The sequence below is a fragment of the Pholcus phalangioides genome, unplaced genomic scaffold (genome assembly GCF_987345545.1).
Source record: "Pholcus phalangioides strain wild (caught in Gottingen) unplaced genomic scaffold, Ppha-v1.0 ptg000007l_1, whole genome shotgun sequence".
Taxonomy (NCBI): Eukaryota; Metazoa; Arthropoda; class Arachnida; order Araneae; family Pholcidae; genus Pholcus; species Pholcus phalangioides.
In genome coordinates, this window is record NW_028301600.1 from 32,902,961 (window position 1) to 32,930,352 (window position 27,392).

General features: G+C 36.0%; 1 protein-coding gene across 1 annotated transcript in view; it reads left to right on the forward strand.

Annotated features, from left to right (window-relative positions):
- Positions 1 to 434: 434 nt before the first annotated feature.
- Positions 435 to 27,392, forward strand: part of LOC149085200 (uncharacterized) — a 35,164-nt gene continuing 8,206 nt past the window's right edge. The window contains exons 1-4 of the mRNA XM_089233064.1: positions 435 to 558; positions 6,442 to 6,531; positions 7,591 to 7,737; positions 20,302 to 20,508. Of these exons, the coding sequence (XP_089089190.1) occupies positions 534 to 558; positions 6,442 to 6,531; positions 7,591 to 7,737; positions 20,302 to 20,508 (469 nt within the window). The 5' untranslated portion in view covers positions 435 to 533. The remainder of the gene's footprint in view (positions 559 to 6,441; positions 6,532 to 7,590; positions 7,738 to 20,301; positions 20,509 to 27,392) is intronic.

Below are 27,392 nucleotides of genomic sequence, written 5' to 3' on the forward strand. Positions count from 1 at the left end.
ATATTATACGAAAGGAAAAATAAAACAAAAAGATGGCTTGCAAAAAAATTATTTTTAGTCGCAGTACAAAAAATACAGAATGAAACTTCTACAACAAGAAAAGAAAAATTGAGAAAACCGTTTAAAACGACAAAAAGGAAAGTTATCTTCTGTCAGTTTCACCGACATCGATATCACGCGACCGACAATACGACAATTTTAGGAACAAGAGAACAAAAAGGAAAAAATCTTTGAATCTTTTTCTCGATGTATAAAAAGAAAAGGTTGAAACATAAATAGAAACAAAAAATAAATAAAAGCCTTTAAATATCGTTTTTTGGCTGAACGTGGCGGTTGTTTTGTGTATGCGTTGGCGGCTGCTATTGGTTTCATTTTTGTGTCACCAACCAATGATCGGAAAATTTTTATTATATATACAAGCATGAGGAAAAAGATCGTCTATACTTGTGGGTCAAATAACACAGACCCAAAATAGCTCTGTTTCGTTTTATTAATCAATTAACCTTTTCTAATTTCAATGTAAAACTTCCGACATGACCAAGGCTAGTACCGCTGAAGGTAAGTTTTTATTGAAAATCAATAATTAAAAAATTTTAAAGTATTAATTACAAGAAACTCAGCGTACAGAATGGATAAATTTTCGCGACGGATTTGCTGCGATATGGGCTATCAACCATTCGAGGGTGCATATGCACCTTGAGATTGTATTGCAGTTCGTTTTTTATTGGTGCAGGGATCATCAAGGTTATGCTGCACCAAAGAATGATCAAGCGGTATAATCACTTGTGGTAGAATTCGCGTTACCCAGGTTGCACCATGAGGCCTACCCTGCTCCTTCGAATGGTTGATTGCACGTATTACAGCAAATCCGTCAGAAACATACGATATTTGCTTTTGGTGAAGTGCTGTTGTGTGCGCTCTTTAAAAACACCCTGTACCGCCTTTGCTATTGCGATTCAACCACTCATTCTATGACCAAAAATGCTTGTTTAGGAGTATTATATCACCGCTTAAAGTTTGTCCCCTGAATTCAGAATTACCCTGTATATCTATTTTGCTGCTCCATTTGCGAACGACCCTTGAATATACTCTCAAATTTTGTAATTAAATATCTTGTTGAATATTTGTAATACAGCAATGTGTGTGAAACCTGTTTTGTTTTACGTATCGGAAAGACAAACTTTTTTAAATATAACTGGGGATTAAGGGAACATATAAGCAGTTAAACTTTGTAACTGTTTAAAAAATTCATTTGTTCACGTAAATGTGCTATAATATGAATATTTACCTCATTTAGAACATTTTCGTTGTTGGAAGGTTTTGTCTGTGAGAAGAAAAAGGACTGGGGGTATTGAATTTCTGGACACGTTGTATATTTAATGCTTGCTGATCAAACGCTTTTTAGAGAAAGATATAGACCGTCGCATAGACCAATGTTTTTTTTAACTTTTTCGCCCATGGCCCCCTTTCAAACCATATTATTTTCTCGTGGCCCCTTGTCTTTTCCAGCATCTCCCCGCCGCTGTGGTGGTCGAGTGGTCATAGTAACGGACTCTCGTCGCGAGGTCCCGGGTTCGAACCCCACCTTCACCACAGTGGTGGTCGGCTGAAGTTGGTTTTCTGTGGTTCCCAACTTCAAGGCGCGAATGCGAGCCGATCTCGCCACAGAGAGCAAAAGACCTACAAACAGTACAAATGTAATTCAATCATAACACATCACTCACTTCACTTCTGAAATATAGATGGCAGCACTAAAAAATCAAACATCACTGCATACGCACTCAAACTGTTGGGTACACACAAACACAGTTACACTTCCGGCACACTAGGTACTCACTAGGTAGTAAATCGAACAAAAATTTCATAACTAAGGTCAGCACCCTGATTAAGTGAGGGTTCTTGTGCGGCCCCGTACTTGGCCTAATGTAACACAACTTACCTAATCTAGTAAATAATGGTACCGCATCTCATCATGTAGGCCCCCTATTGACATCAGGCTCAGAGCCACGTCCGAACCAACACCTTCTATAGCAGAAAGCCTCCTCGCAAACCTATGACGTCACTGAAGTCGTTCAATTCACCTGTAGCCACTGGATATAGCAGGCAAACGTATGTAATCTTTCCTTTTTTTGCAGTGTATTCAATGACTATATGTGAAATGGACGACTTCAGTGACGTCTGCTATAGAAGTTGCCCATGCCCGGATGGGCCCATGCAAGTCAGCCCGGTTAAGATGACCCTGGTTCTATGCAGGGCCATTTTAACAGCATTAGGGGGCCCTCCTAGCTGGCTGAGAAAATACCTGTATATCAATTTATAGACTTATTCTCGAGAAATAGAGCAACAGATCTCATTATCATGGGGATTCCTACGCACTCGAAGCCTATGCGCTATGTCCGCGTGGGGTCTGGTTATATGAGCAGTTCTGCTTCATTTTGAAAGTACTGACACTTCTTCACACACACACAATATTTCACTTTAAAAAAAAGTTTTATTTCTTTACATCTGAATTTTTTCCACAGACCCACTGGTAGCCTCTCACTATGCTCCCCTTCAACTTGATTTTCACCCATTGCCCATTCGAAATATCTCAGGACCGCAAGGGTGCTGAATGCTCCCAGTTTGAGAAACAAAGGAATACACCGAAAGACTTGTTTTTAATACCCTTAAACCACAGTATAATAGCTGGAAAATGAAGAACTATGTTCGGATCCAAGCAAAATCTACAGGGTTGCCCATAAACTCGTAAATAGTTTGAAAATTCATAAAAATTTAAGTGGTTATATTGGAATGTTTTTTCTGCGAAAGAGTTATGCTCACGAAGGAGTATTTTTTTTTTTTTTTTGGGAGGGGGGATACAGAAAAATAGTTCAAATTTTTGACGATATATGGTGTTGCACGAGTGTAAATCGCTGGAAAACTGCAAATCAGAGTCCTGTAAAATGCAGAGTATACGATTAAAAGCCCATTTCTCAATTTTTCTGTTACTGGCACTTACATAATCTCGTGATTGTGATGTTCACATTGATGGATAAAGCGCTATTCGTGAAGTTGTTCTAAATTAACCATAATCGCCGACTGAAGCTTTACGAATGTTTCGGACACAGAAAAAATTGTAGAAAGATCCAAAATTCTGTGATTTGTTTTCGCGCAGCTCCCTCTATCGACAAAAAATTTTCACTTTTTTTTTTCTCTACTAAAAAAAATCCCTTTTCGTCGGAAAAACTTTTCGCAAACCGTATTCAAATACACCAATTTCTTCAATTTTTGCGAATTTTTTAAATTGTTTAAGAACATATAGGACTCCTTTTGCTTAAAGAGAATTTGAAATGTGTATTCATTCTGAAATCTCGGGAGTGTGTTTTTCTTTTTCGCAATAAAAAGATTTCGAAGCAAAACGACAAGAATGACAAAACGTTAAACGGTCTGGATGGGGGGGGGGGGGGGGGGGAATGATGTTGCTGATTCCTGGATTTATTTTGCAAACTCAGGTTCCGCTTGTCATCTTTTTTTTCCGTCTGTCCTCTCTCTCTTGAAGCAATAAAATTCTAGGAGCGGAACTAGGCTGGAAAAACGAATGGTTTTTTCTTTTCGTTCTATCTGCAAACAACAAAATTTCCCCATCGCGTTGTTTTTTTGTTTTTTTTCTCCTTCCCAAATTTTGTGGTTTCCGAATCTCTGGTGAAAAAAAGTGCTACAGTTCGGTACATATCAAGAGTTTCATGTGCCGTGTTTGTTGAATTTTATAGTTTCATTGTACTGTGAAGCAATTAGTTTCTAAAGCAGATGCCTAATAAATATGACATTGATGCTGCGATGGTATAAAACTTCAGGTCACCGCAATCTATCATCAAATCGGTACATTTGATTTCGCCTATCTTCTAATTTTATAAATCGGACACTATTGAATACAAATACAACGCCACAACAGGTAAAATGCCCAACGAGGTGGCTGAGAAAAAGATGCCCATAACAAATATGGATGTCACATATTTCTAAAACATAGCAACCCATTTGAAAATGCAATTATAAAAATTAAAAACTATATATACATGATAAAATATAATATATTGCCCACGTAAAATATATTTATGGTTGTCCTATTCTAAGCAAGGATAGCTTCTTGATTTACCCCAACATGTGTGTTTATCGTATTTCTTTTTAAACAATTTCTTCAATTTTCTTTTTTCAATTATGTTAGACTTTACTACCCACAGACTAAGCTATTGCATATATTAACAACCCTATTAAAGGAAAATTCCCTGCGACACCACAACCTACAATTGTCCCTTACCAAATCATACTGGTGCCCTCTTGTAAAAGCAGTTAATTGACGGCGAATTAATAAATGATGGTCCATCTTATCCATACCGTTGAAAATTTTGAACATTTCTATCCTATTTCCCCAACACCTGCGTTCATCCAATGTAAATATATTCAAAAAATGAAGTCTCTCTTCATAACTCAAGGCTTGTGCGCCAACAAAGACACGCGTGGTTCTTCTCTGCACCCCTTCAACCAAGTCTATGTCCCTTTGTAGGTATGGTCTCCAAAACCTTACAGCATACTCCAGTCCAGGACGAACTAAGCCTCGGAAAAGCGGAAGAATGACTTTAGGAGAACGCGAAAAGACCTTTAAGAAAATAAAACCGAGCATTCTATTCGCTTTTTTGACCACCGCTGAACGATGTTCAGAAAACCTAAACCGCTCGTCAATAAGAATTCCCAAATCAGTGACCGTAGTTACATCCGGGATAAAGACGCCATTCACCTCGTAAGAGAAACGTGGGTTGCTCGAACTAAAATGAGTGACCATGCATTTGTCAACGCTAAACGTCAAGCTCCATTCATTTGCCCATGCTCCAATCCCGTTTAAGTTGGTCTGGAGCAACTCCCTATCGCTTTGATTCCCGACTACATCCATTAGCTTCACGTCATCTGTGAATTTGTTAACAATCCCATCAATACCCTGATCGAGTTTATCGATGAAAAGTGAAAAAAGTGTGGGGCTATGGACACTTCCTTGAGGAACTCCACTAGTGACGCCTGTACAATCAGAGAATTCCCCGTTCACCATAACCCGTTGTGATCTATCTCTCAACCACGATTCTATCCAATTCAGCAAGTTGCCCCCAATCCCAATCTCGTGTAAACGCTCCAAGAGTTTACCATGTTGGACCCGATCGAATGAATTCTGGAAATCATGACAAACAACATCTACATTTTTGCCTTTACCCAAAGCCTTTGTCAAGTGATCATAGAAGCAAAGGAGGTTAGTTACTTCCCCTTCCTGAACCCATGCTGATTATCCGACAATACATATTCTCGTCCAGCCACTTCACCAATTGCTTTTTGATAATGATTTCCAAAATTTTCGTTGGGGATCTCGTCAAACTTACTGGACGATAATTGGACACAGCCTTTCTACTACCATTTTTAAATATCGGAACCACATTAGCAAGCTTCCAATCCCTTGGGACGATACCCACAGCAATACTACTCCTGTAAATCTGTGCGACTGGTGCCAACAATTCATTAGCACATTCCCTTAGGACCTTAAGATAGATATCATATGGTCCGGGTGCTTTGCTTGCACATACATTTTTTAGAAGATTTAGGATCTCCACATCTTCTACTTCTACTTGAATATCATTGAGGATTTTATAACCCGATGTACACCAGTCCATTGAATATAGTTATCTCTATCGTCATTGTTGTGCCTTGTTTGTTGAAATTCATTTTTCAGGTAGATTATCATAGAAAACACACATGAAGTTGCGCGATTCTCTCTTGAAAAACTTCCATTTCCCCAACGGGAAGGAACTACATTATCTATCAGACAAAGGTCGATAAAACCCTTGTCATCCATAAGACCAATGAAGAGAGCCAATGAAAATTTTAAAATCTTTATATACGTTCCAAAACACGATGGGTGCTGTTTACAACGGAAGGAATAATTAATTGAAAATCGATCATATGATCTCACTGACCCAGACGTCGGGATTGGGATGACACTTCTCCACGTTATTTAGAGGACAGAATTGAAGCACGGCTGTTCAAGCCAGACGCTAAGGTTCATAATTTGAAAAAGCGTCCATGTGCCATAACGTTTGCAGCATTTACAAACTTACATTTGATCTTTCCCCATTGAATTTATAGCGTAACAAATAAGTCGAGGCAAAGTCTGGAATTAAACACTTTGCTTTCCTACGTGGCACCATCTCTATGGATTTTTGAAATGAAATAAAGTCGTAAAAATTATTAACATATTTTTTATTCACAGCGTGACTAACAGGCCACATAAAGATATTCAGTTTTAAATGACTCACGAGTCTTTGGAACCGTAAGGGACTTTCGGCAAATAAGTTTAATATGCAGATGCTGCAAAATGTTTATTGCTCCGCGTATACTTTTGTGCTAAGTATTTTATTTCTTCAACAGACAAACGTTTATTAATCCAGCCATCACATAAAATATCGGACAGTACCAGAGATAGTCACCAATTTACACAAGTGCCATCTATTGCTAAAGGTAAGAAAAAATAATATTATTAGATTATATGTATGAAGCATATATCGACCTTTACCTTTGTATATTATTGAAAAAATTGTTTTCATGGGACTTTCTTTCCGATAAATTTGATCACTCACTTCAATACGAGATATGAATCAATATGTGAAAAAGCCAGTTTTTGAAAATTGCAGTTTTTAACGTTTATTACAGAATATTCAAATCATATCTTTTCTAATATCAGAATACGATTGTAGAATAAGCCCGTCTGGAAAAAAATAGTTGATTTCGAAAAGGCGGCGAAATATGCAAATTAAATTTATATGAGAATTTGGGCTTCCAGCAGTTAGAAGGAATCTCACTTCAATTTTAGGAATGTAAACTGAAAACCTAGTTCCACTGTCCCAAACAATTTATTTCTGTAGAGAGATATATAGAAATATGTATAATGCATATATAGCTATTTTGAGGTAAGAAAACTTTTCTAATTTTCTTGAATATAATGTCGAAAGAAATTTAGAATTTCTCAGCTAAATATCCTCATAAAATTATTTCAATTTGGCCCGAAGAAAAAGGCACTTAAATTTAAAAGAATGAGACTTATTTTTGAATCTATTTTTCTTTCATCCGCTTCTTATCTCTATCAAATGTAGAGTTTCAAAAAAATTTGTCAGTAAAAAAACAGGCAACTTTCAAATTTTATTTTGGTACATTGACATAGGGTTTTAGATTATTTGAAGAGTTTTGGAAATGATGAATGAAACTTTTCGTGTCTGAATAAAAGTATCACTAATCATATTCAGTGAGGAGCAGGGCCGTCTTAAGAGTATCATGGGCCCCCGGGTCAATTGATTTTTCTGAGGCCCTACCAAACAAATTCTCGAAAATTTCAACCCGATCTCATTTTTGTAAGGCCCCTCTTCGCTTGAGGGGCCCCGGGCCGTGCCCGGGTGGGCCCATGCCTTAAGACGGCACTGGTGAGGAGAGAGATCTTTAAAAAAAAAGCTGGAGAGAGAGAGAGAAGAGAGACTTATTTTCGAATAAAAAACTAAATTTTTTTACTATTTTCGATATTTTCAGGTTTCAGTTTAGATTTTGAAGAAATTTGGTGGTCACACTTGCATCTAAAGCCACAATCCAATTTTCTGTCAGATGGACAACCTATTGCAGTGAGCCGAACAGTACCTACCGAGTACTATTCCCGACATCAGATGCTGAGGAATGGAAGTAATTAATAGGAAAAATCATTATCTTTCATTTGGTCCCATTATGGTCATTTTATACACTCAAATGGATTGTAATCGGACCAGAACTACTATTCAAAGCCGGATTCTAATGGAAACATACGTAACATTCATTCCAGGATAAAAATATCCAGCCAAGTAGCTGAAATCTGATAAATTTAAAAGCTGCCATGCTGACTGAATATGGTTGTCATTTTATCCTATGTGCAACAATGTGGAACTTCTTTTGAGACACCATAATGTTTTTGTGTGTTTGCAACTTTATATACATAAAATTCCGTGTTATCTTTACCCTTAAGCACAACACTGGTACTACAAAGTTGAGCACCAATGATAAAAATTCGCATAACAAAACGTACGTAGGTGCACGTCAACTTGTGAAATTACAGGGAAAATTGAAAATCCACTATTTAATAACAGGCGTAGAAGTGTCGTTATTTAGCTGAAATAACTCGAGTAACTGAGGTTCAAAGTACTGTATCTAGGACCGGGGATTTTAACTTTTTTTAGAAACGACCCAAAACGAAGAACATGATCAACTTCGCGACCCATCAGACGAATTTAAAATCGATTTAAAAAACCATTAATTTAAAAATTTTGATTAAAATTCCAGATTAACAAAATGTTTAGTTTCCGAATTTAGTGAAACCAGTCCACGGCATCATAACAAGTGCACCAACAGGGCCCCGAATAAAACGAAGGGCTCCAAATTATTGAAAGCTTTTACTAATTCTGAAATTCTTTCATGAATTCTGAATTTTCAATTATTTTTCATTAATTCTGGAATGATGATCATCGCAATCAGGTTAAGAACCCCTGATCTAAGAGATTGACCATGGCCGCAATGAAGTTTCAAACGTGTCACCTCGACAGGGCCGGAACTAAGGGGGGGCAGGAGGGGCAAATGCCCCGGGCGGCAAAATTTAGGGGCGGCAGTTTTAGGTGGGAACAAAGAACACCGTCATAAAATTATCGAGTTTTTAAGTTGCGGGGGCGGCACAATAATGTTTGCCCCGAGGGGCAAAAATCCTAGTTACGGCCCAGTGCCTTGATAGTGTCAGCAGGCAATGAATTGTGATCATTTTTGCCGCGCCACGGTCATTTTCTGCACCCGAGGGCTAATTAGACTGGGACCTGCAATTTATTGCCGATTCCAAACGGCAGGCTTGTTTTTATACTCATCGAGAGGTTGGTGCGCTAACCCCTCTATGGGGACTCCCTGCGGTAGCAATTTTTTCTGCGGTCATGTTGCCGTTTCTGTTGTACCCCTGTGTCAGGAAAGTTTTCTGGCAAGGAAGAACCGGGTATCGAACTCGCGACACCTCTAAACATCCTTTGGTACTTTAGGCGAATATCTTATCGACCTGGGATACTGCGCCCGGCAACGAATTGCTATGAAGGGGTAATTTAAAAATGAGGGAGTAATTTAAAAATAAAGAGGAATAATCCTTTGCCTGATATAATCAAAGAACTGATTATATGATCTACCACTACTGTAACCGTGCAATTCCTTGGCGATTACGGACCCGATATCAAGTATACTGGGTGTTTCATGACGATAGTCCGAAAAATTATAAAAAGTCTATGGTCGAGATTCTAAAATCTAAGTAAAATATATAAAAATGTCCACAAAAAGAAGTGAATTCAGCTGTGATAGCACTCTGTAAAATAATTGAGGGCAAATATAAAAATTAAACATTTTATACGGCCCCTAATCAAAAAAATGTTAATTTGTAAGATGTAAACTTCTCTATGATACGCTAAAAGAAATTTACCCCGTAACACTTGAACGAAAATTCGCTGAGAAATCGATTAAAATTCTTGATTTTTGCTCATTTTACATGCTAAAATAACCAAGTCTCAAATTTTCAAATTTTGCAAGACTCATTCAAATGTTACGGAATAACATTCAGTAACAGTCTTTCGGTATAACAGAGAGAGAGAGAGGTGTAAATTTTACCAATTTGAATTTTTATATTTTTCCTCATTATGATTGGAAGTAAATCTATCACTATACTCAATAATATCCCTCTCTGTTCATATTTTTTCATATTTTACTTCAAATTTAAAATCAGCCGTGGAATTTTCATTCCTTCGGGCACACTGCGTGAGAGAACACTCCGTATACTCGATGAATGCAGCACAGTGTTCCCATCAATTGGTAAATAATTTAAAAATTCATATAAATTCAAGGAGTTGGTATGGCTTTGCGAAAAAGTTATATAACGAGAAAAAGTACAGGGTGGGCAAAAAGTCCGTAGAAACTTTAATAATTCATAAAAACCGAAAAAATAATCGAAATAAAAACGGTTTGCAGGGCATCGCTAGGTCACGGGAATTTTTTAAGACAGGAAAAAAAACTAAACAAACAGCCGATAGGTGACGCTGACGTACACAAGTCAAAGAAAAATGCCCAGACTGCTGGGCCCTCAGTCCCCAGCAGTCTGAGTGTCCCTGGTTACGGTAGCAAAACATGAAGACAGAGGGTGCTAAGAATCCTTGAGTTGAACCAGGCTGCCCATAAGATGATGACCTTGGCCACTTATAATGGACGATCTTTTTCATCAGAAAATCGTTTACAGGAGTTGGAAGAACTGGAAAGAATAAGTTGGGATATATTAGGCATCTGCGAAGCAAGAAGATAAGGAGAGGAGAAAATCGAATTTGCCAGTGGACATGTATTTTACTGCAGAGGAACGCGGATAATGGAAGAACTAGTGGAGTAGGATTTCTCATATTCATAAAAAGTGGAAAAATCACATCGTTCAGTTAGACAGAGCATCCGATGGAGTTGCAAAGCTGGTCATGCAAATATAAAGCAGGTACCGGATACAGATTATACAAGTCCATGCACCAACAAGCGATTCTGAGGAAGAAGTAGAAGACTTTTATGAAGAATTAGACGAGACGCATTGTAAAGGAAACTATCATATCAAAATAGTAATGTCTGACCAATGCCAGAATGGAGAGAGAAGAGAAATGGTGAAAGCTCAGTTGGAAGTCATGGTTACGGTGTATGAAACGACAGAGAAAACAGACTTGTCGAATTTGCGGAGAGCGAACAGTGAAATTGTTTTACCTCAGTCACGAATCACCGGCTGAAGCTGGTTAAAGCTTTAACGTTAAAAAACTTTATTTTTAAGCTTTACGAACCTTTCGGACACAAAAGAGATGGAATAAAGAGAAAGGTTTAGGCCCAATCTCACCTGCCGGAATGGTTTACAGCGCTCTCTATCGACAAAAATGTGGACTTTTTTTTCCTGTGCCAAAAAAATCCCGTTTCGTGGGAATAACTTTTTCGCAAACTGAATTGTTTTTTTTTTTTTTTTTCATTTATTAGACGACGTATTTGTGCATCATACCACATATCATTTTCCAAGCGGCAAATAGTAATGAATATTGGGGTTATAATTAACGTTAAAAAACTGTTAATCACGTATGATAGAAAAAAAAATCAAATCAAACCACAAAAAATGGTATTTTACAAATATGAGTTAGATTAGTATTAAAAGAAAGAAAAGTAAAACTAACAATTAAAATAAGCAGGATACATCTATTATTATGAAAATTATTATTAAGAAAAAGTACATATATACACATATGGTGGCTCTGACTTTCAGAGTGCTATTTTAATTAAATATTAAGGCAGATTAATGGGTTATGCAGTTACGTTACAATGTTAAAATAAATTTCGATATCTTTTATTGTGTGAATGATTTCGTTTGAAATGGAGTAGAATTGCGATGATTTGAATTTCATATGGTATTGAATTGGAAAATCTTGGCGCTAGGAAAATAAAATGTTTTTTTTAAATATCTTTATATGCATATGGTGAAGAGTAAATACAACTTGGTCTACGCGGATTTACTAAAGTGCCAGGGCCGTAGTGCGCCTTTTCGGGGCTCCGAGGCAGACATTTTCTTGTGGGGGCTGTTTTTGGTTAAGCACAGAAAAAGAAGGGGTTTGGGGCCCCTTTGGCTCGGAGCCACGAGGCATTGCTCCGGTTGCCCCAGTCCAGTGCCGTCTTAACGCATGGGCCCACCCATGACGGCCCAGGGGCCTCAAGAGAAGAGGGACCTCACAAAAATGAGATAGAGTTGAAATTTTCGAGAAACATACATGCTAATTTGCCTGGTAGGGCCTCAGAATATCGTTTGTCTGTGTGCGGCCCGGGGGCCCAGGGTGCGCTTAAGACGGCCCTACCCCAGTCTAGTTACGGGCTTGTGAAGAGCGTATGGGCAAATGGTATTGGTTTTTGAAAATTAAAGTAAAATTAATAGTACTACGTAATGAAATAAAAATCATTTAAAAAAAGGAAAAAAGTAACTCCTGTTTTGAATGAATATAGTAATTGCCGAACTGTTTAAAGCATCAGCATTTCGGAAGAGGATTTGAGACCTAGTGTTATAGTCATTGTATGTATATTAGTCGAATTACTTTTTTTTTTGTTGGTTATAGATCGAATATTGTCACTGTAATCACCACCGTAAATGCATAGGCCGTAAAATATATGTGATTGAAACCATGGAAAATACAAATTTCTAATGAATACTTTGTTAACGTGAGATGTTTAAGATGATAAAACTTGAAAATCACGTACCTCAATTTATAATGCAAATGTTATGCGTATGTTTTCAATTTTAAATTGTCAAAATATAAATCAAGATATTTAATGCTTTTGACATTTTCGAGACAACTACATGAACACACGAGGTGAGATTGCATTGGCTAGTATGGAATATTAGTTAAATAGGGTCGGCGAGAATTGTCTCGAAGGGAAAATTTCATGCATTTACTCTTTTGAATATTAATTTCCATATCATTTTTTTATAAACAAATTCCGAATTTTCAAGAGGTTGTCATTAATTTTTTGGTTCAATACGTCTGGAATACACACACATTACCACAGTATCATCAGCAAAGCAAACAATTTTACCAAAAATATAAACATTACAAAAGTCATTTATGAATATTTGAAACAAAAGGGAACCTAAAACTGAACCCTAAGGGACTTCCTCTATAAATTAATAAAGGAGAATTGTGTAAAAATTTGAGCATTTGGTTCTTTTTGGATTCTATTTTTTACGTAGGATTTCACCATCTTATGTGTGTCACCACTGATACCTATTGAGTACATTTTCGAAGGAATATTATGGTTTAAAATGAAGTGAATTACAATTGTATTCAAATATATCAAATCCTTAAATTTTTATGCAGTGTTGAACTGTATTTGCGAATTCATGGGACATCCTGTACTAAAATATGGTCATCAAGATCTCCCAACTCGGCTTCATGCAGCATGTATGTCACGGTAAATGTGATAAATCGGTAATTATGCATAATCATCAATCTTTCTCGGTAAGTTTTATAAATTCCATCGCATTTATCACCTTTGCCAGCGATTATACATAATTCCCAAATGAAAATGGTGAGTTTGGAAAGTATGAGAGAAATCATATGAGAACACTACTTTAATTTAACACCTTATCAGTTTTGCCCCTACACTAAACGCATTTTGCCATGAAAAATAAATTAAAATTATCTTTCTTGTTCAACTTCTGATTACCAGTGTATTACGTGCGTGTATTTACGTAATTTTTCGAACGCATCTTATGTCTCGTCTCATAGGGAAAAAAAATATTCCAGTGGAACTTCCCCGTTACTGGACATCTCCAGTTAACGGACACTTTTTGAATTACGTCAACGGGCCTGAATGTATTTTACTACCTGTTAATGGACACTCCCGTACGCTGACAAGTGTTTTAGTCCCAAGAGTGTCCGTTAGCGAGTATACTGTAATTAAATAAAATTTCATAATTTTCACAACAAATTTAACTAACTCTCATTTTAGTGTGGCTTGCTGCTTAATATAAACTATTTTTACAGGGTGTCTCGAAAAAAGCGATAGCGTAATTTTTACTTACCAGTTTTGCTTTTCTAGAGTGAAATTCATATTGTCTAATTTAATTTCTCCATCGAAAAGCTTTCGCATGATTCTGAATAGTTTTGAAGAAAAAAAATTCTTATTCAAAAACCAGAATTACGCTGAATAAGAAATAAATAGTTCACAGAAATTCCAGCGTTAATTTTCTGGTTCCAGCGTAACGAGATTTCTGTAAAAAGATTCCATCAGTTTTCTTGTTGAAGACAATTAAGCGAAATAATAGAAAATATAAGAGAACCTCTAAAAGAAACCACTAAATAGGAAATTTGGTGGAAAAAAAATTTGGAAAAAAAAAATACTTCACAAAATATTTTCTTTTTTTTTTTATCCTTGAGTTTCAGGGCACAAAAGATACAACTAATGAGAAAAATTTCTGTTCCTTAGTGCGGAATAGGAATTAAAAATAGAAATTTCTTAGTAAGTAAATATTCAAACACTGCGAATTATCCGCAGTCTTTTTTTCTTTGAGAAAAGTTGAAATAAAATCAAATTGTTTTAAAGATAATAGATGGCATTTACCATACATATATAAATTCAAATAGAAGAATCCACATATTTTTTTTTTCTGAATAAACGTGACATCAATGACCCCTTCCATTCCTTATGAATTCATATTTATTGGTGAACGAAATTTACATATGTGAATTTTACGTCGCTGCGACGATGTCATTTCTTTCTCAAAAGAGTGAAATTCGCAATTATACTCTGCCGCAGATAATTACGGTAATAATAACAGAATTTTTTTTTTTTTCTTTTCTTTTCCAAAGCTTATGAAATTCTGTAGCTGTAATAATTATTTTGACATTCTAAAATAAAATACAATAGGAGTTCGGAACTGAAATTCATTTTTGGTAAGATATGAAGACCTTTCTTTAAGCATTTTGTAAAGCCAATATACCCCCGGTCAAAACAAATAGCTTACCAAGAAGAAAACTTCGGATTTGAATGAAACTTTGAGTGCAATTTTCATATTAAAATGTATAAATGATCATAATATTAGAACGAAACGATCATTAATTTTTCGTGTCACGACACGAAAGAGAGAGAATACCTTGTTGAGCCGCCTACAAAGAAAGATACGGTCTGGCATTTATACATATAGGTTCTGTATGTTGGACTGAGGCAGATTTGCTCATACTTGTTTCAACTGGGCCTCTAGCTCCTGCAAGCTCGCAGGTTGGTAAAGTCGTCGTCCCAACTGGTCCCTTGTGTGCTCAATTGGCGATAAGTCAGGTGAGTAAGAAAGAGTTTCAACTTGACGGCAGATATTCTAGAGAAACGCTCGCCGAATTTTTCCATGCGAAAAATTACTACTGGAATGTCCTACCATAACTGATAAAACATGTGGTTACAAAATTTCCTGCTGAGAGACAAGATATCATCGAGCTGTTACGTACGGTTGCCCCGGGGAATTTCCCCGTATCATGACTAGAGATGAGGGACCGTCTTTCAAAAGAATGGTTTGATCAACATGGATTGGTTAAAAACCTGAATTTAACCAATCCGTGTCGACCTCTTATCAAAAAATTGAGACTAGTTTAAACCATGTCGGTGAATACCGCCCTCAACGATTCAACTCAGGTTCCTACTACACAAAGCTCATCTGAGCCAAAGTCAGTGCGGTCTTAACGCATGGGCCCAGCCCGGCCGCCTCAAGAGAAGAGGGGCCTCACAAAAATAAGATTTGGTTGAAATTTTCTAGAATTTACCTGGTAGGGTCTCAGAAAAAACAATTGGCCCGGGGGCCCATGAGGCTCTTAAGACGGCCCGGCCAAAGTCTATTGTCAGAACAGGACAGTCTTCAAGTTACGTCACGCGGAGTGGTAGAGCTGCGTTTCAGGATCTGCCAACCCTGAAACTCCCGAGGGAACTCATGCAAATTCTTAGTGCTGACGTAATACCGACATCGTATTTCCTAGTGTATAAATACGTAACGAATATTGTAACTCGCCCTTTCCCTTTTCAGCTAACATGTTCTCATAGTTAATTTCGTTCTTTTGTTGTTTCAATAAATATGAAGTTAAGTATCTTGAGTCTTCGTTACAGGGAGGGCCGCCTTAGATATCTCAATCTTTCCTTGGAGCTCGTGTGCACTGAACGAGACTAGCACCACCTATACATGGGCCTCCGCACGGGTTGCCAAGTTCATCTGAACGTCATGAGTGGTCCAGTAAGACTAGCCGGCAAGTTTGCCACATTTTGAACCACAGCATCCTATTTCATTTCTCCTTATTTTGGCGTAGAATCTTCCGGGTTGGCTCACAAATATCACAGTGATTGGATGTGGGGCATAGAAATCGCAAACTTTGAGCCCGATCGTTTCTTCTCCGCACGATGCAGTACTAGCACGTGCAGCGGATCTTTTTCTCTGAATATTCTGAGTGAGGATGGACTACTTGCGCGACGTCACGAGCAGAGTGCGGAGGCAACAACTTCTATAGCAGAAAGCCTCCGCGCGAAGCTTTGACGTCATTCATTTCACCTGTAGCCATTAGATACAGCAAACCGACATATGCGAAAAGTTTACCTTTTTCGCAGTATATTCAATGACTATAGATGAAATGGACAACTTCAGTACCGTCACGAGCTTCGCGCACAGACGCCTTCTATCTCTAGGAAGTGCTAATGGGACAGTACATGGACAATCGGACTTAACTCGGGCCAAAGCAATTGCTGACACTGCCACCAGATGGCGACTTATCCGAGGATGTCACTTTCCGTTATCCATACGAAGGTTTTTAACAGCTGGCTGATGTGAAGATATATTTATGAAAAAAAAATCCAACTGTCCTTACGGAGAATCGAACCCACATTCTCACTTTCCGGGTGAGCTAGACTACAAAGGCAACGAATATGTATTCGTATTCACCCGGAAAGTGGCAGGACTTAGTAGGTTCGATTCCCCGCAAAAGGGCAGTTGAATTTTCTTTCCTAAATATATCTTCGCATCAGCCAGCTATTAAAAAACCTTCGTATGAATAGTGACATCATCCTCGGATACTGTATTTTCACTTTCAAAACTGGTAAAGGGTGATTTTTTAACACATTTTGAGCATTTTCTAAATTGGAAGAATGCCTCTACGACGAACAGTCGATAAGATAAAGGCCGAATTAGCACTTACAGGACATCCTGTATAATAAAGTCAGAAGTTAGCATTCATACCATTTTTTAATTGCACTTGATATTAGTGTAACTTCTCGGTAACGGATACCATGTGACCGAAATTTTTGTTTGCCAATGGTGAGTGTTTGTTAATATACAGAGTGCATAACAAAGAGGGTACACCATTTTACTGGTGAACCGTTGATCTTAGAGGCATACTTCCGATTAGAAAAAGTATCGATATAAAGTGTAGTACTCAGATATGTCATTCATTTTGCAAGGGATTGAATAGTTAAAATAAAACAATTTTTAATATAGTCCTGTATGCCCTAAAACCCAGATAAAAAGTTGTTGCCCTGTCCTGATGCCAAGGGCAAAAAAATTCCATGTTTCTGAGTGCAATAACTTTCCATCTGGGTTTTGGGGCACACGAAGACTGCATAAAAGTTTTTTTATTTTATATTTTAATAACTATATATACAACCCCTTGCAACATGAATGACGTACTTGAGTAATCGTACGCGTTATTTGGAAACTTTTTTTAGCTAGAAATATACCTCTAGGGTCAACGGTTCACCAGTAAAATGTCATACCTCCATTTGCTATGCACCATGTATAGTGAAATACATCGAGGTCCTGTTCCACTTAAAAAGTCGGTTAATACTCTTAAGAGTATAATGTACTCCCGGGCCAAATGATTTTTCTGGGCCCTAAATGGCAAATTCTTGAAAAATTTAACTACTCATTTTTCTGAGCTCCCCCCCCCCCCCCCCGCTATTCTTGAGGTGCCACCCATATATCTTTGTGTTGAAGTCATGGTTTCCATAAAGGTTGGGGCTGACAGGGCTTTAGCACTGGGGCCCAGGGCAATTCCATCACTTTTTATGCTATAAATTCTTACAGAAGGGGCCCACCCACCAAAGAATCCAGCGTAAGGGCTCAGACAGGTGCTTTCAGCTAATTAGTGTAGCCCAGAATATCACTTTACCCAAGGACCCACAGTGCTGTTAAGACAGCCTGATTTAACCTCCAAATTACACGTCCCGAAGTTTCATTATTTTGACTCTGGCCAATCACCAATAATCTAAGGCACTTCTTGCAGGCCTAGAAACTTGAAATTCCATATAAAAGTAATGTTATAGATAAAAAGCAAGGAAAAATAAAAAATCCAGAAAATTCCTTTTCATTATTGATTCATGAAAACAAATTTTTTTACTTGCAGTTGGCAAACAGTTTTTCGAACTGAAATAAAAACTTGTACATTTGCATGAGTAAAGGTGCCAACACACTACTCTGACATGGTTCCACGTCACATCAGTGTTATGAATTATGATTTGTGACGTCACAGAATTCACATGAATCAGAATTGTGTATAGGCACCTTTATACAGCTTTCCAATCAGTATAACCCACGCATTAAAAAGTCATTTATATCAATATCATTATATTTTGTTTTACCATATGAAGTTAGCAATAAAATTATGTCCAAAAATATTCTGAAGTCAGGAAAAGAAAGACCACCAAAAGATAGAAAATCCTGCAAAATTTTTCATCCAAAAAATAAATTAATTACATTTAATTAATTAATTAAATGTAGGTAAATCTTCAGATTTAGCTACATTTTCTACATCTTCTGCCAGTTAAAAGTTGTGTTATCTGATATAAAGTCTAGTGTTCTTTTAACTCTGATACTCTAAGGCTCAACTTTAAAGAACATTTGTACCTTGGTAACTGTCAAGCACTCGAATGCATCAACAGTTGGTTAAATCTTAATATTCTACTTTTATTAATAAATTATTGCACAAAATATTAATATGGTAGTATATTACTGAACGTACAGTATAACCCATTGCTTTGGACACCTCCCTATATTAGACAGTTTTGAATGGAACCGGCTATAACCTTATATCAAAGCATGTCCACAATACTCCATCTTGGACAGGCTCTGGGTTATCTTTGACAAATGCAGCTCATTGTCTGATTATCGGCTTAAGTGTTGAATACTTGACAGTGTATATGAAGTTGTTGCCAAGAGGTTTCCCCACCTCTGCGGCAGATTTAACAATAACAACTTCATTGTTAACCTACAAAATAGGGTGTAACAATCAGATTATGGTGTTTTTCTTGCACCTGTACATCCCTTTATATCTCAAGCTTTTTTTTAATCTCTCTGCATTTCAAACTTTCATTCAGTCTCAATAGTATTCTGTATATGAAGTATCATTTTAGACTTCCTGTACATGTGAAAGTAAATTTCAATCTTGCAATTATGAGTAAACAAAAAAAGTTAGTGGAGTTGACCATTGAAAACAAAGAAGTTGATTAATTTGACATTTTTAATTACCGAATTTAAATTTCTTAATTGTAAGATTTTTATTAATTAGATATTTTGTACACAATTATTTTCCAACACCTATATATTCAAAAGGTTATAATCTCTCTTGTAAGTACAGTTAGTTTTTTTGTCATACTCTACTAGTTACAGCCTTTTGATGATGCTGTAATATATTCCTTTGTACCTCTATATCTTGGACACCTCTTTAACTTAGATTTTTCATGGAAACTATAGGTGTACAACTTAGACAGGTTTTACTGCATATGTATTCATGACTTGACTATAAGTATGACTGACTTTTATATCAACATTGGAAAGTATGGTAACTTCCCTATGCTCAGTCAATGCCAAGTCATAAAAATTTTCTTTAACAAGAGATGTATATATGGTGTTATTTGTAAATCAAAATATCAGATTTAACCACTTCGCTTACAAGCAATTGGCAAGAAATTCGGATGATCTCTGTTTGATGAATCAGCGATAAATATGATAACTTAGTTCTAACATATTGGCATGTTAGAAAAAGGAAGGGAAAAAATATATAAAAGTAAGAAAAAAATGAAAACAGTATATTATCATACTCTAGGTAGCAGGTAAAATACTCTAAAGTACAGTAGGTACTGTACTCCACTAGTAGGTATGAAGTATCTTTCTCTTTCCCCTCTTATGTACATGTATATAGTAGAACCTATTTAACCTTAGAGTAGAAGCTTTTTACCTCCTCATGACGAAGATACAGAACTACCTTTTTCATAGGGTTGCAACAGTTTCGTGGTGATGAGGAGAGAAAAAAGAAAGCAGATAGACTTGTGTTTGAATTTATTCCACTGGCTTCGGATGTAATATTTTATGTTCTTGATCATAAAGTGGTTAATGAGAGCATTAGCATTGGCTACATGACAACTTTTTATGGGTGAAGAATCTTGAGACTTCGGCTACACTTTTTACGTGACATGTTTTTGATGGGATAAATTCTATCACATTATATGACATGTTTTTGATGGGATAAATACTATCACAAAATAGAATAAATAGTGTCATAGCTTCAACGTGATCTGATTTTAATAGGCATTGTTAAAATTCAGTTTTATTACACCAATACTGCTTTCATCTTTCATTATATTTTATCATATGGTTCTAAGACATAATTATTTTTTCATTTTTAGATCAAAAATATATTCTTTCTCTATCAAACTTTCAAAAAAGAGAAGCTTCACCAGTTTTCACTTATCGGCCGGGTACAACAATATCGCAAGCACAATCTATATGGCCTGCAAGAGCTCATGATGGTTCTATGATGGATAGATGCGAAAAAAAAATACTAAATAAAGAAGAAAGTCAAGATGAAACATTTTCGAACATTATGGAATCAGGTACTTTGCAGTTGTGACCAAAAACTTTTCAACTTACTCAGATTCTTTCACTTGCCAGCTAAAAGCTACTCCAAAAAAAAACCAAAAAAAACAGATTTATGAATAGATTAGCTAAAAAAATAGTTGCTCACAATTAATTAATGAATAATCAAAGATATCACTTGTCTAATAATTTATATAAACTTTTAAAAAGGAACAAAAAATTTATTTTTTTAAAGCTCTCATGGCCTGATTATCTACCTGCTTTGGCTCATTTTATTTTATTTTCACCAGCAACTCTCTTAAGCATGTTCCAGAGCTCCAAGTGGGCTATTGTTTGAAAATTACCAATCTAGATAAGAGTATGAAGCAATTCCTCCCTTTTTTAATCAAAAAATATTTTCAGAGAGTAAAATTAGTATATTGCTTTCAAGCTAATTTTTTTATGTAGGACCGTTTTGTGTGTGTGTGTGGGGGGGGGGGGGCAAACATGATTTTGCTGCACCTGCCGATGTCAAATTTAATGATTTTATAATGGTTTTTGATCATTTGATCTTTTTTTGTTGCACCATGGTCATTTTCTGCACACGAGAGTTAATTAGACCAGGACTTACAATTTATTGCCAATTCTGAACACAGCACCTTTTTCTTATACTCACTGCAAGGCTGGTGTGGGACTACCTGCAGTAACAATCTTTTCCTGCAGTCTGTCACCTTTTCTCTTGTACCCCTGCATCAGTTAAGTTTCTGACAAGGGCAAACCAGGTATGGAACTCATAGCACCTATATAAACATACTTTAGTATTTTACACAAGTGTCTTATCGACCTGGGCTATACTGTGCCCACAGTATTTTTGTTTCACCTAACACCCTCCTCTAATTTCGGCCCTGGTTGGATAGCTGGTATATTATGAGAAGTTTAAATGTATTGGCTGATAATCATATAATCTAGGCCAGCCTGTGGCTCGCGAGCACCAGATGCTCCCCGAAGCACCAAGAGTGCAATTAAATACCCTGTAAAAATGCATTCAAGAATTATGTTATGCAGATTTCAGACATATGTATGTAAACGTGTTGTAAGGGGTGCTTTCTGTTTGATGATAAGCATATATATAGATAGTGCTAACGACTCGTAAAAAGTTGAAGATCTCTGCTATAGGCACACTGTTTCCCATCCTTAAAAATCATACCCCTCTTCTTTTGTACTATTCAAGCTGGAAATTTCATAATCAACAATTACAATTAAATATAGAATGATATGCTGATAAGAATTCGAAAAATTAAAGTAAAGCTTGGTCAAAAGACTACTTATTTATTTTAGTAACACAAAGATTCTAATAGCACACAAAACCAAAAAATGTTGGCTTTCTAAAGCAGTAGAAAATGGTGATAACTATGCACACCTAAAATCAACTCTTTGAAACTGTATGTGTACAAAAGTGGTAAAATAAATCTTAAAAGGAGACAGTCAACCAAAACATCTCTCAAAGAAATTACTGATGACAAAACAGAACAGTGACTGGCACATGAAACAGATTCTAACTGAAACAAAGATTACTATCAACTAGTGACATGATAAATCTCAGTAATAGTATAACAAAACAGCATCATCACTACTGATACTCTAATCATTATAGTCGCATGTAATGCACAAAAATACATCAATGTCACACTCCAGCAAAGCCAAGCTCTTACAATACCTTCAAAAGAGCAAAATAAATAATTAATTGCTTTTTGCAGATTTTGTATAACAACCACCAACTATGGCACACACACACACAATACAAACACTGGGACACATCAAATAATGGTGATCTTCATATCATTTGAGTCAATAAATATCTAAACACAAAAATATGATACAAAAATGTAAGTATAAAATAATTTAATAATACCTGTATCTAAATAAAATATTCATCTGCATTTAAATTATTGAAAATGTATATATATTCTTAACATATACATATATATATATATATATCTAATAAAACTAAGCTTGTTTTTCCCACATACAACAAAAATAAAAATATATCTTTCAGGTTGCATCCCATTCAAAAAATGGGGAATAAAATTCTCAAATTTTTCTATCTCGTGTGTACATAGTGTTTTTAAAACAATGATTAGTTTTCACAAAACTATTGATTTTCACTCTATTATCTTTTTTTTTCTACGTAAAATAGATTTTTGTAAAACATTTGACAACGAGTTGACAAAAAATTTCCCATTCCCAGAATAGCAAAGTATAATAATTTATACAAAATAGTCCAAATGAAATAACATGAATCAGATAACATTCATATAGTAGTGAATGTGTGCAAGACACAAATGAAATAATGTTAAACATATAGTTTTTAAAGAAAAAAACTCAATAATAACTAATAATTTAAGAAAAACGAATTAAAAAAAATTTATATTCATGCTTTAATTCCCAGAATTAACGTGAACTCCCAGAAATAACATTTTCAAATTCAGCTTTAACTTGCCTCAAAATTGGAGTAAAATTCTTCTATATGTAAAATTTGTGATATTTTCTAAAGACAAAACTTTAAATTATATGATTTAAAAAAATGGTTCTAGCATGAAGCTCTGTCATTTAATCTCTTCCAAAGATCAAAAATAAACCGAAACACTTTTGATACTCTTTAAAAAATAATAGGAAACATGATGGCTTCAACTGAAAGAAAACCACACTTGAGGATTTGAAAAATGTCTCACCATAACAGACAGACCAAAAAAATAAAAGAAAAAATCATGTTTTAAATTCAAAAAAGTACATATAGTGGAACCCTGACCAACCAAGTGTTCATGGAAACCGTGTGCAGTAAGATGCCTTACGTTGGAACAATCTGGTTCACAGAATGTTGCATCTTATAACGAGAGCTATACTTACTTCTTAAGACTTTGACCCATGTTTCCCAAACTGGGTGAAATCGTCCTTTTGTAGGGGGGGCGGGGTTGCGATGGAATGTACCAAGGGCAACACAATTTTTACATACAGGCTTTTAGCAACAAATTTGGATGATATACAATTGAAGTACCAGAGATAAATCTCAGAAAGGGGTATCTGACAGTGGAACTGTAAATATTGAAAAAAAATAGAGGAAGAAAAAGAGATGAGTAGAAAAGGGGCTTTCTATTTTTCCAGCCACCACAGGGAGGTGGTGGTAACTATCAACTACTTAATAATTACACATGTGATTCCTTGTGAAAAAACTAATATGGAAAAGTGTTTTCAGTTTTTTGGTTTGACCAATAATTAAGGAGTTACAATCTTTAAAAGTTTATTACGTCACTTCATAATCCTGTCAAATTCACCAAACATATACATCAAACGTATAACTTGGTGTTTTTGAAGGTGATAATGATGGTATAACCCTAAAGAGAAATTGAGAATAAAAAAAGTTTTTTACCCCTTGTGTGTGTGAGCACTTCAAATTTTTATACGATTGTTATACCCAAAAATAAAAATGCTTTTGCTTTGATCAAAGTAGTGCACAATGTCTGTGTTCATTTGATTTGTCTTGTTTAAATGAATGAAATATTACTAACTACAGTAAAACCTTGTTAAGCCGTCACCCTAATAAGTCGTCACTCCGATTAAATCATCATTTTTCTTCGTCCAAGTTCTAGTTTTCATAGATAATGTTATAAAGCCCTTGTTTACTGGTTACTAATTTCGGTTAACTCATCGCTATGAGAAAGCTTGAGAAAAAGATGGTTTCTATGGTTCCAATAAAAAATAGAACTTCCAAATGGGAAGAGATTTATGGTTTCCAACCTACTTTTTCTTACAGTGACCAGGGCATCATCCCCCCCCCCCCGAATAGGGTGCCGGAAACATACACATAAACTTTTACTAGAAAATCAGCCATCACAAGCTGCTAGGGGTCGGTGGGGTCAACTGGTCTCACTTCTTACGTATATGGAGGTCCACTGTGAGTATCCACTAAATGGGAATGGGGTGCTGATGCAATGCATCCATTGCCTCTTCCTCCCCCCCCCCCCCCCCCATGTGCCCGCCATAGATTCTTCGAAGTTGAAGATAAAAAGAGACATTCTTGCATTGTTAAGTGGCAGCGTGTGTGGATGACAGTTTTGACGAGAAAAAGGAAAGTGTCTTCTTTCAGTTGTCAAGATATACCATATGATATGGAAATATCATATATATACCACAAGATATACCATAAGCTCCGAAAATTCTGGTTCTTGTCGGTGAATGCTATATACATGCTGTAACTAAATTGCTAATCTTAAACCATCTTACGAACGTTTTCAGACTAAAGATGTCTCAAAAGTGAAAACTCTTATCTTTATCTTTAAAGGGAAAAATATTTGGTTGCTCTTTTCGATAAATCTAATTTTTCAAAGTCTGCTTTTGCCAAAGAACATGGTATTCCGCGGACCACGTTGAACGATATTTTATCGTCCAAAGGAAGTATAGAGCAAGTGATTGCATGGACAAGAGGAAGCGATTGTAAAAATCAAAATTTGAAGTTGTCAAAGAGGTCCTTCTCAGATGGTTAAAATTCGTTAGATCAGAAAATGTCCCAATTTCCGCTGTTATTCTGAGAGAAAAAGCCCTAAAAATTGAAAAGGAACTTGATGTTGAAGGTTTCAATGCCAGTAATGGCTGGATTCAACGCTTCAAGGAGAGACATAGCCTTTCCTTTAAGTGAATGGGGAAGCAGCATGTGTTGATGTCAGTGTGGTATAGAACACTGGAAAAATTACATCCTCAAGGATATTTTAGTATGTTATTCTGAATCAGATATGTTCAACATGGATGAAACTGGACTATTTTATCGTCTTTTGCCTGATAAGACTAGTATTTAAGGGAGAAAAGTGTACTCCTGGTAAACTAAGTAAACAGCGTTTGACAATTTTGCTTGGTGCAAATATGGATGGAACTGAAAAGCTAAAGCCTCTGGTGATTGGAAAAAACAGGAAACTTTGGTGCTTCAAGAACATTAAATCCCTCCCAGTGGATTATGATAGCAATTCAAATGGTTGGATGTCATCAATAATTTGGGAACAGCAAATTAGTAAATTGGATAAGCAATTTTCAAACCAAAGAAGGAAAGTCACTATCATAGTAAATAACTGCCCGGCTCACACTTGTCTTGAAAATTTGAAAGCCATTGAAATGATATTTTTACTGCCAAATGTTACTGCACTTCTACAGCCACCTGGATCAAGGAGTAATTAGAGAATTCAAACGATGTTATAAAAAAAATTGTTTATTAAAGAGATTTACTCAAAGCTGTTGAAGAAAATGAAAAGTTTGAAGTGTCCGTTTTATGCAATTAACTATACCCACAAAAGTTGGAATTTAATATCACATGCAACAGTGAAAAATGTGTTTAAACACGCAGGGTTTGTGAGTAATTATCAGCAAAGTGTAGTTGAAAATGAAGACCCTGATTCTGATGCTTTTTCCAATTTATTGGATGACATAAATCTTCAAAACTCAAATATTCCCGATATCATTGATTACATGAACATTGATAACAACATTGCAATATGTTCAGAAGCGACTGCAAAAGCGTTATGTGTCGAACTGTTTCAGAGAAAAAAACAACACAACAGTTTGTGACAAAAGTGACAGAGGAAATACGTTTGCCACCTTAAAAAAAACAAAATTCTTGAAGCTTTAGAGACTGTTCGAGATTACCTTAAATCTGTGCAAGGAACAACCAATGAAGAATTCAAAGCACTAAATGTGTTATAGAAAAAAAGTCATTTGTTCTAATAGCTGCTCTGTTCAGTCTAAATTAGAAAATTACTGGAAAAAACCATAAATGCACCTGTATTTAACCATACAAGAAAAGTAAAATTCTAAAAGGTAAAAATTTTATTACTTAGTAAACTCCAATTTATTCTTCAATAAAATGCTATGTAGTGTAACCTCTTAATAAGGGATACCCATGGAATCGCCCCCTTATTCAAAGGTAAATTAGTTCATATTTGAAGGTGATGGATCATGGGATAGAGGACTTAAAATAGAGTTGTGACTTATTTTATTCCCTAAAACAGAGGTTTAACTGTATATTTAAATTTTATAAGGTTTTTACAGTAATGCACATTTAAACTGACGGCACTCCGCTTAAGTTGTCACAATTTTTCGTTAACTTGAGTGACGTGTTATCAAGGTTTTACTGTATTTTGAGATAAGATTTTTTCCCCCGTTCCAACTCAGAAGTTTCAAAGGATTTACATGTTGCATTCATGCAGTGCCATCCTAAAAGCATGGCCCAGGGTCCTCAAGAGAAGAGGGGCCCTCACAAAAATGAGATATAGTTGAAATCTTTGAGGAGTATGCATGTTAATTTGCCTGATAGGGCCTCAGAAAAATCACTTGGCCCGAGGACCTATGGGCTCTCAAGACAGCCTTGCATCCATGGCCCCCCAAAGGCGGGACTGACATAGCTGTAGCCCTGGGACAAAAGACAATAATCCTTTTTTGTTTTTTCAAGCTATAAATTCACTATAGAAGGGCCTATGCAAAGTCTGGCTTGGGGCCTGTCAAACAGCCAGTCTAGGGACCATGGTTGTCATGGCTTTTGTAATTGTAATTTACATTATAATTCTGCAACACAGTTAGCTTGTTGAATGAAATTAATCACAGTTACAAATTGCCATGATAAAAAGTCTCACAAATACAGTTTCAAATTTTAATGGCATGTTATTTATGTTACGAGTGTGTATGAAACAATACTCAATACTTCGATGACCTACTTTGAATATCAAAGCAGGTCGTCAAAATATTTCTTAAAAAAGAGGGGAAAAATAAATTTATAAAGACAGCAAGGCTGCATAACAGACAAAATTTCAGCACAATAAAAATCAATTGCAGTCACAAGGAAATTAAAAATCTTTATTGCAACGTGTACAATTCAGTGAAATGT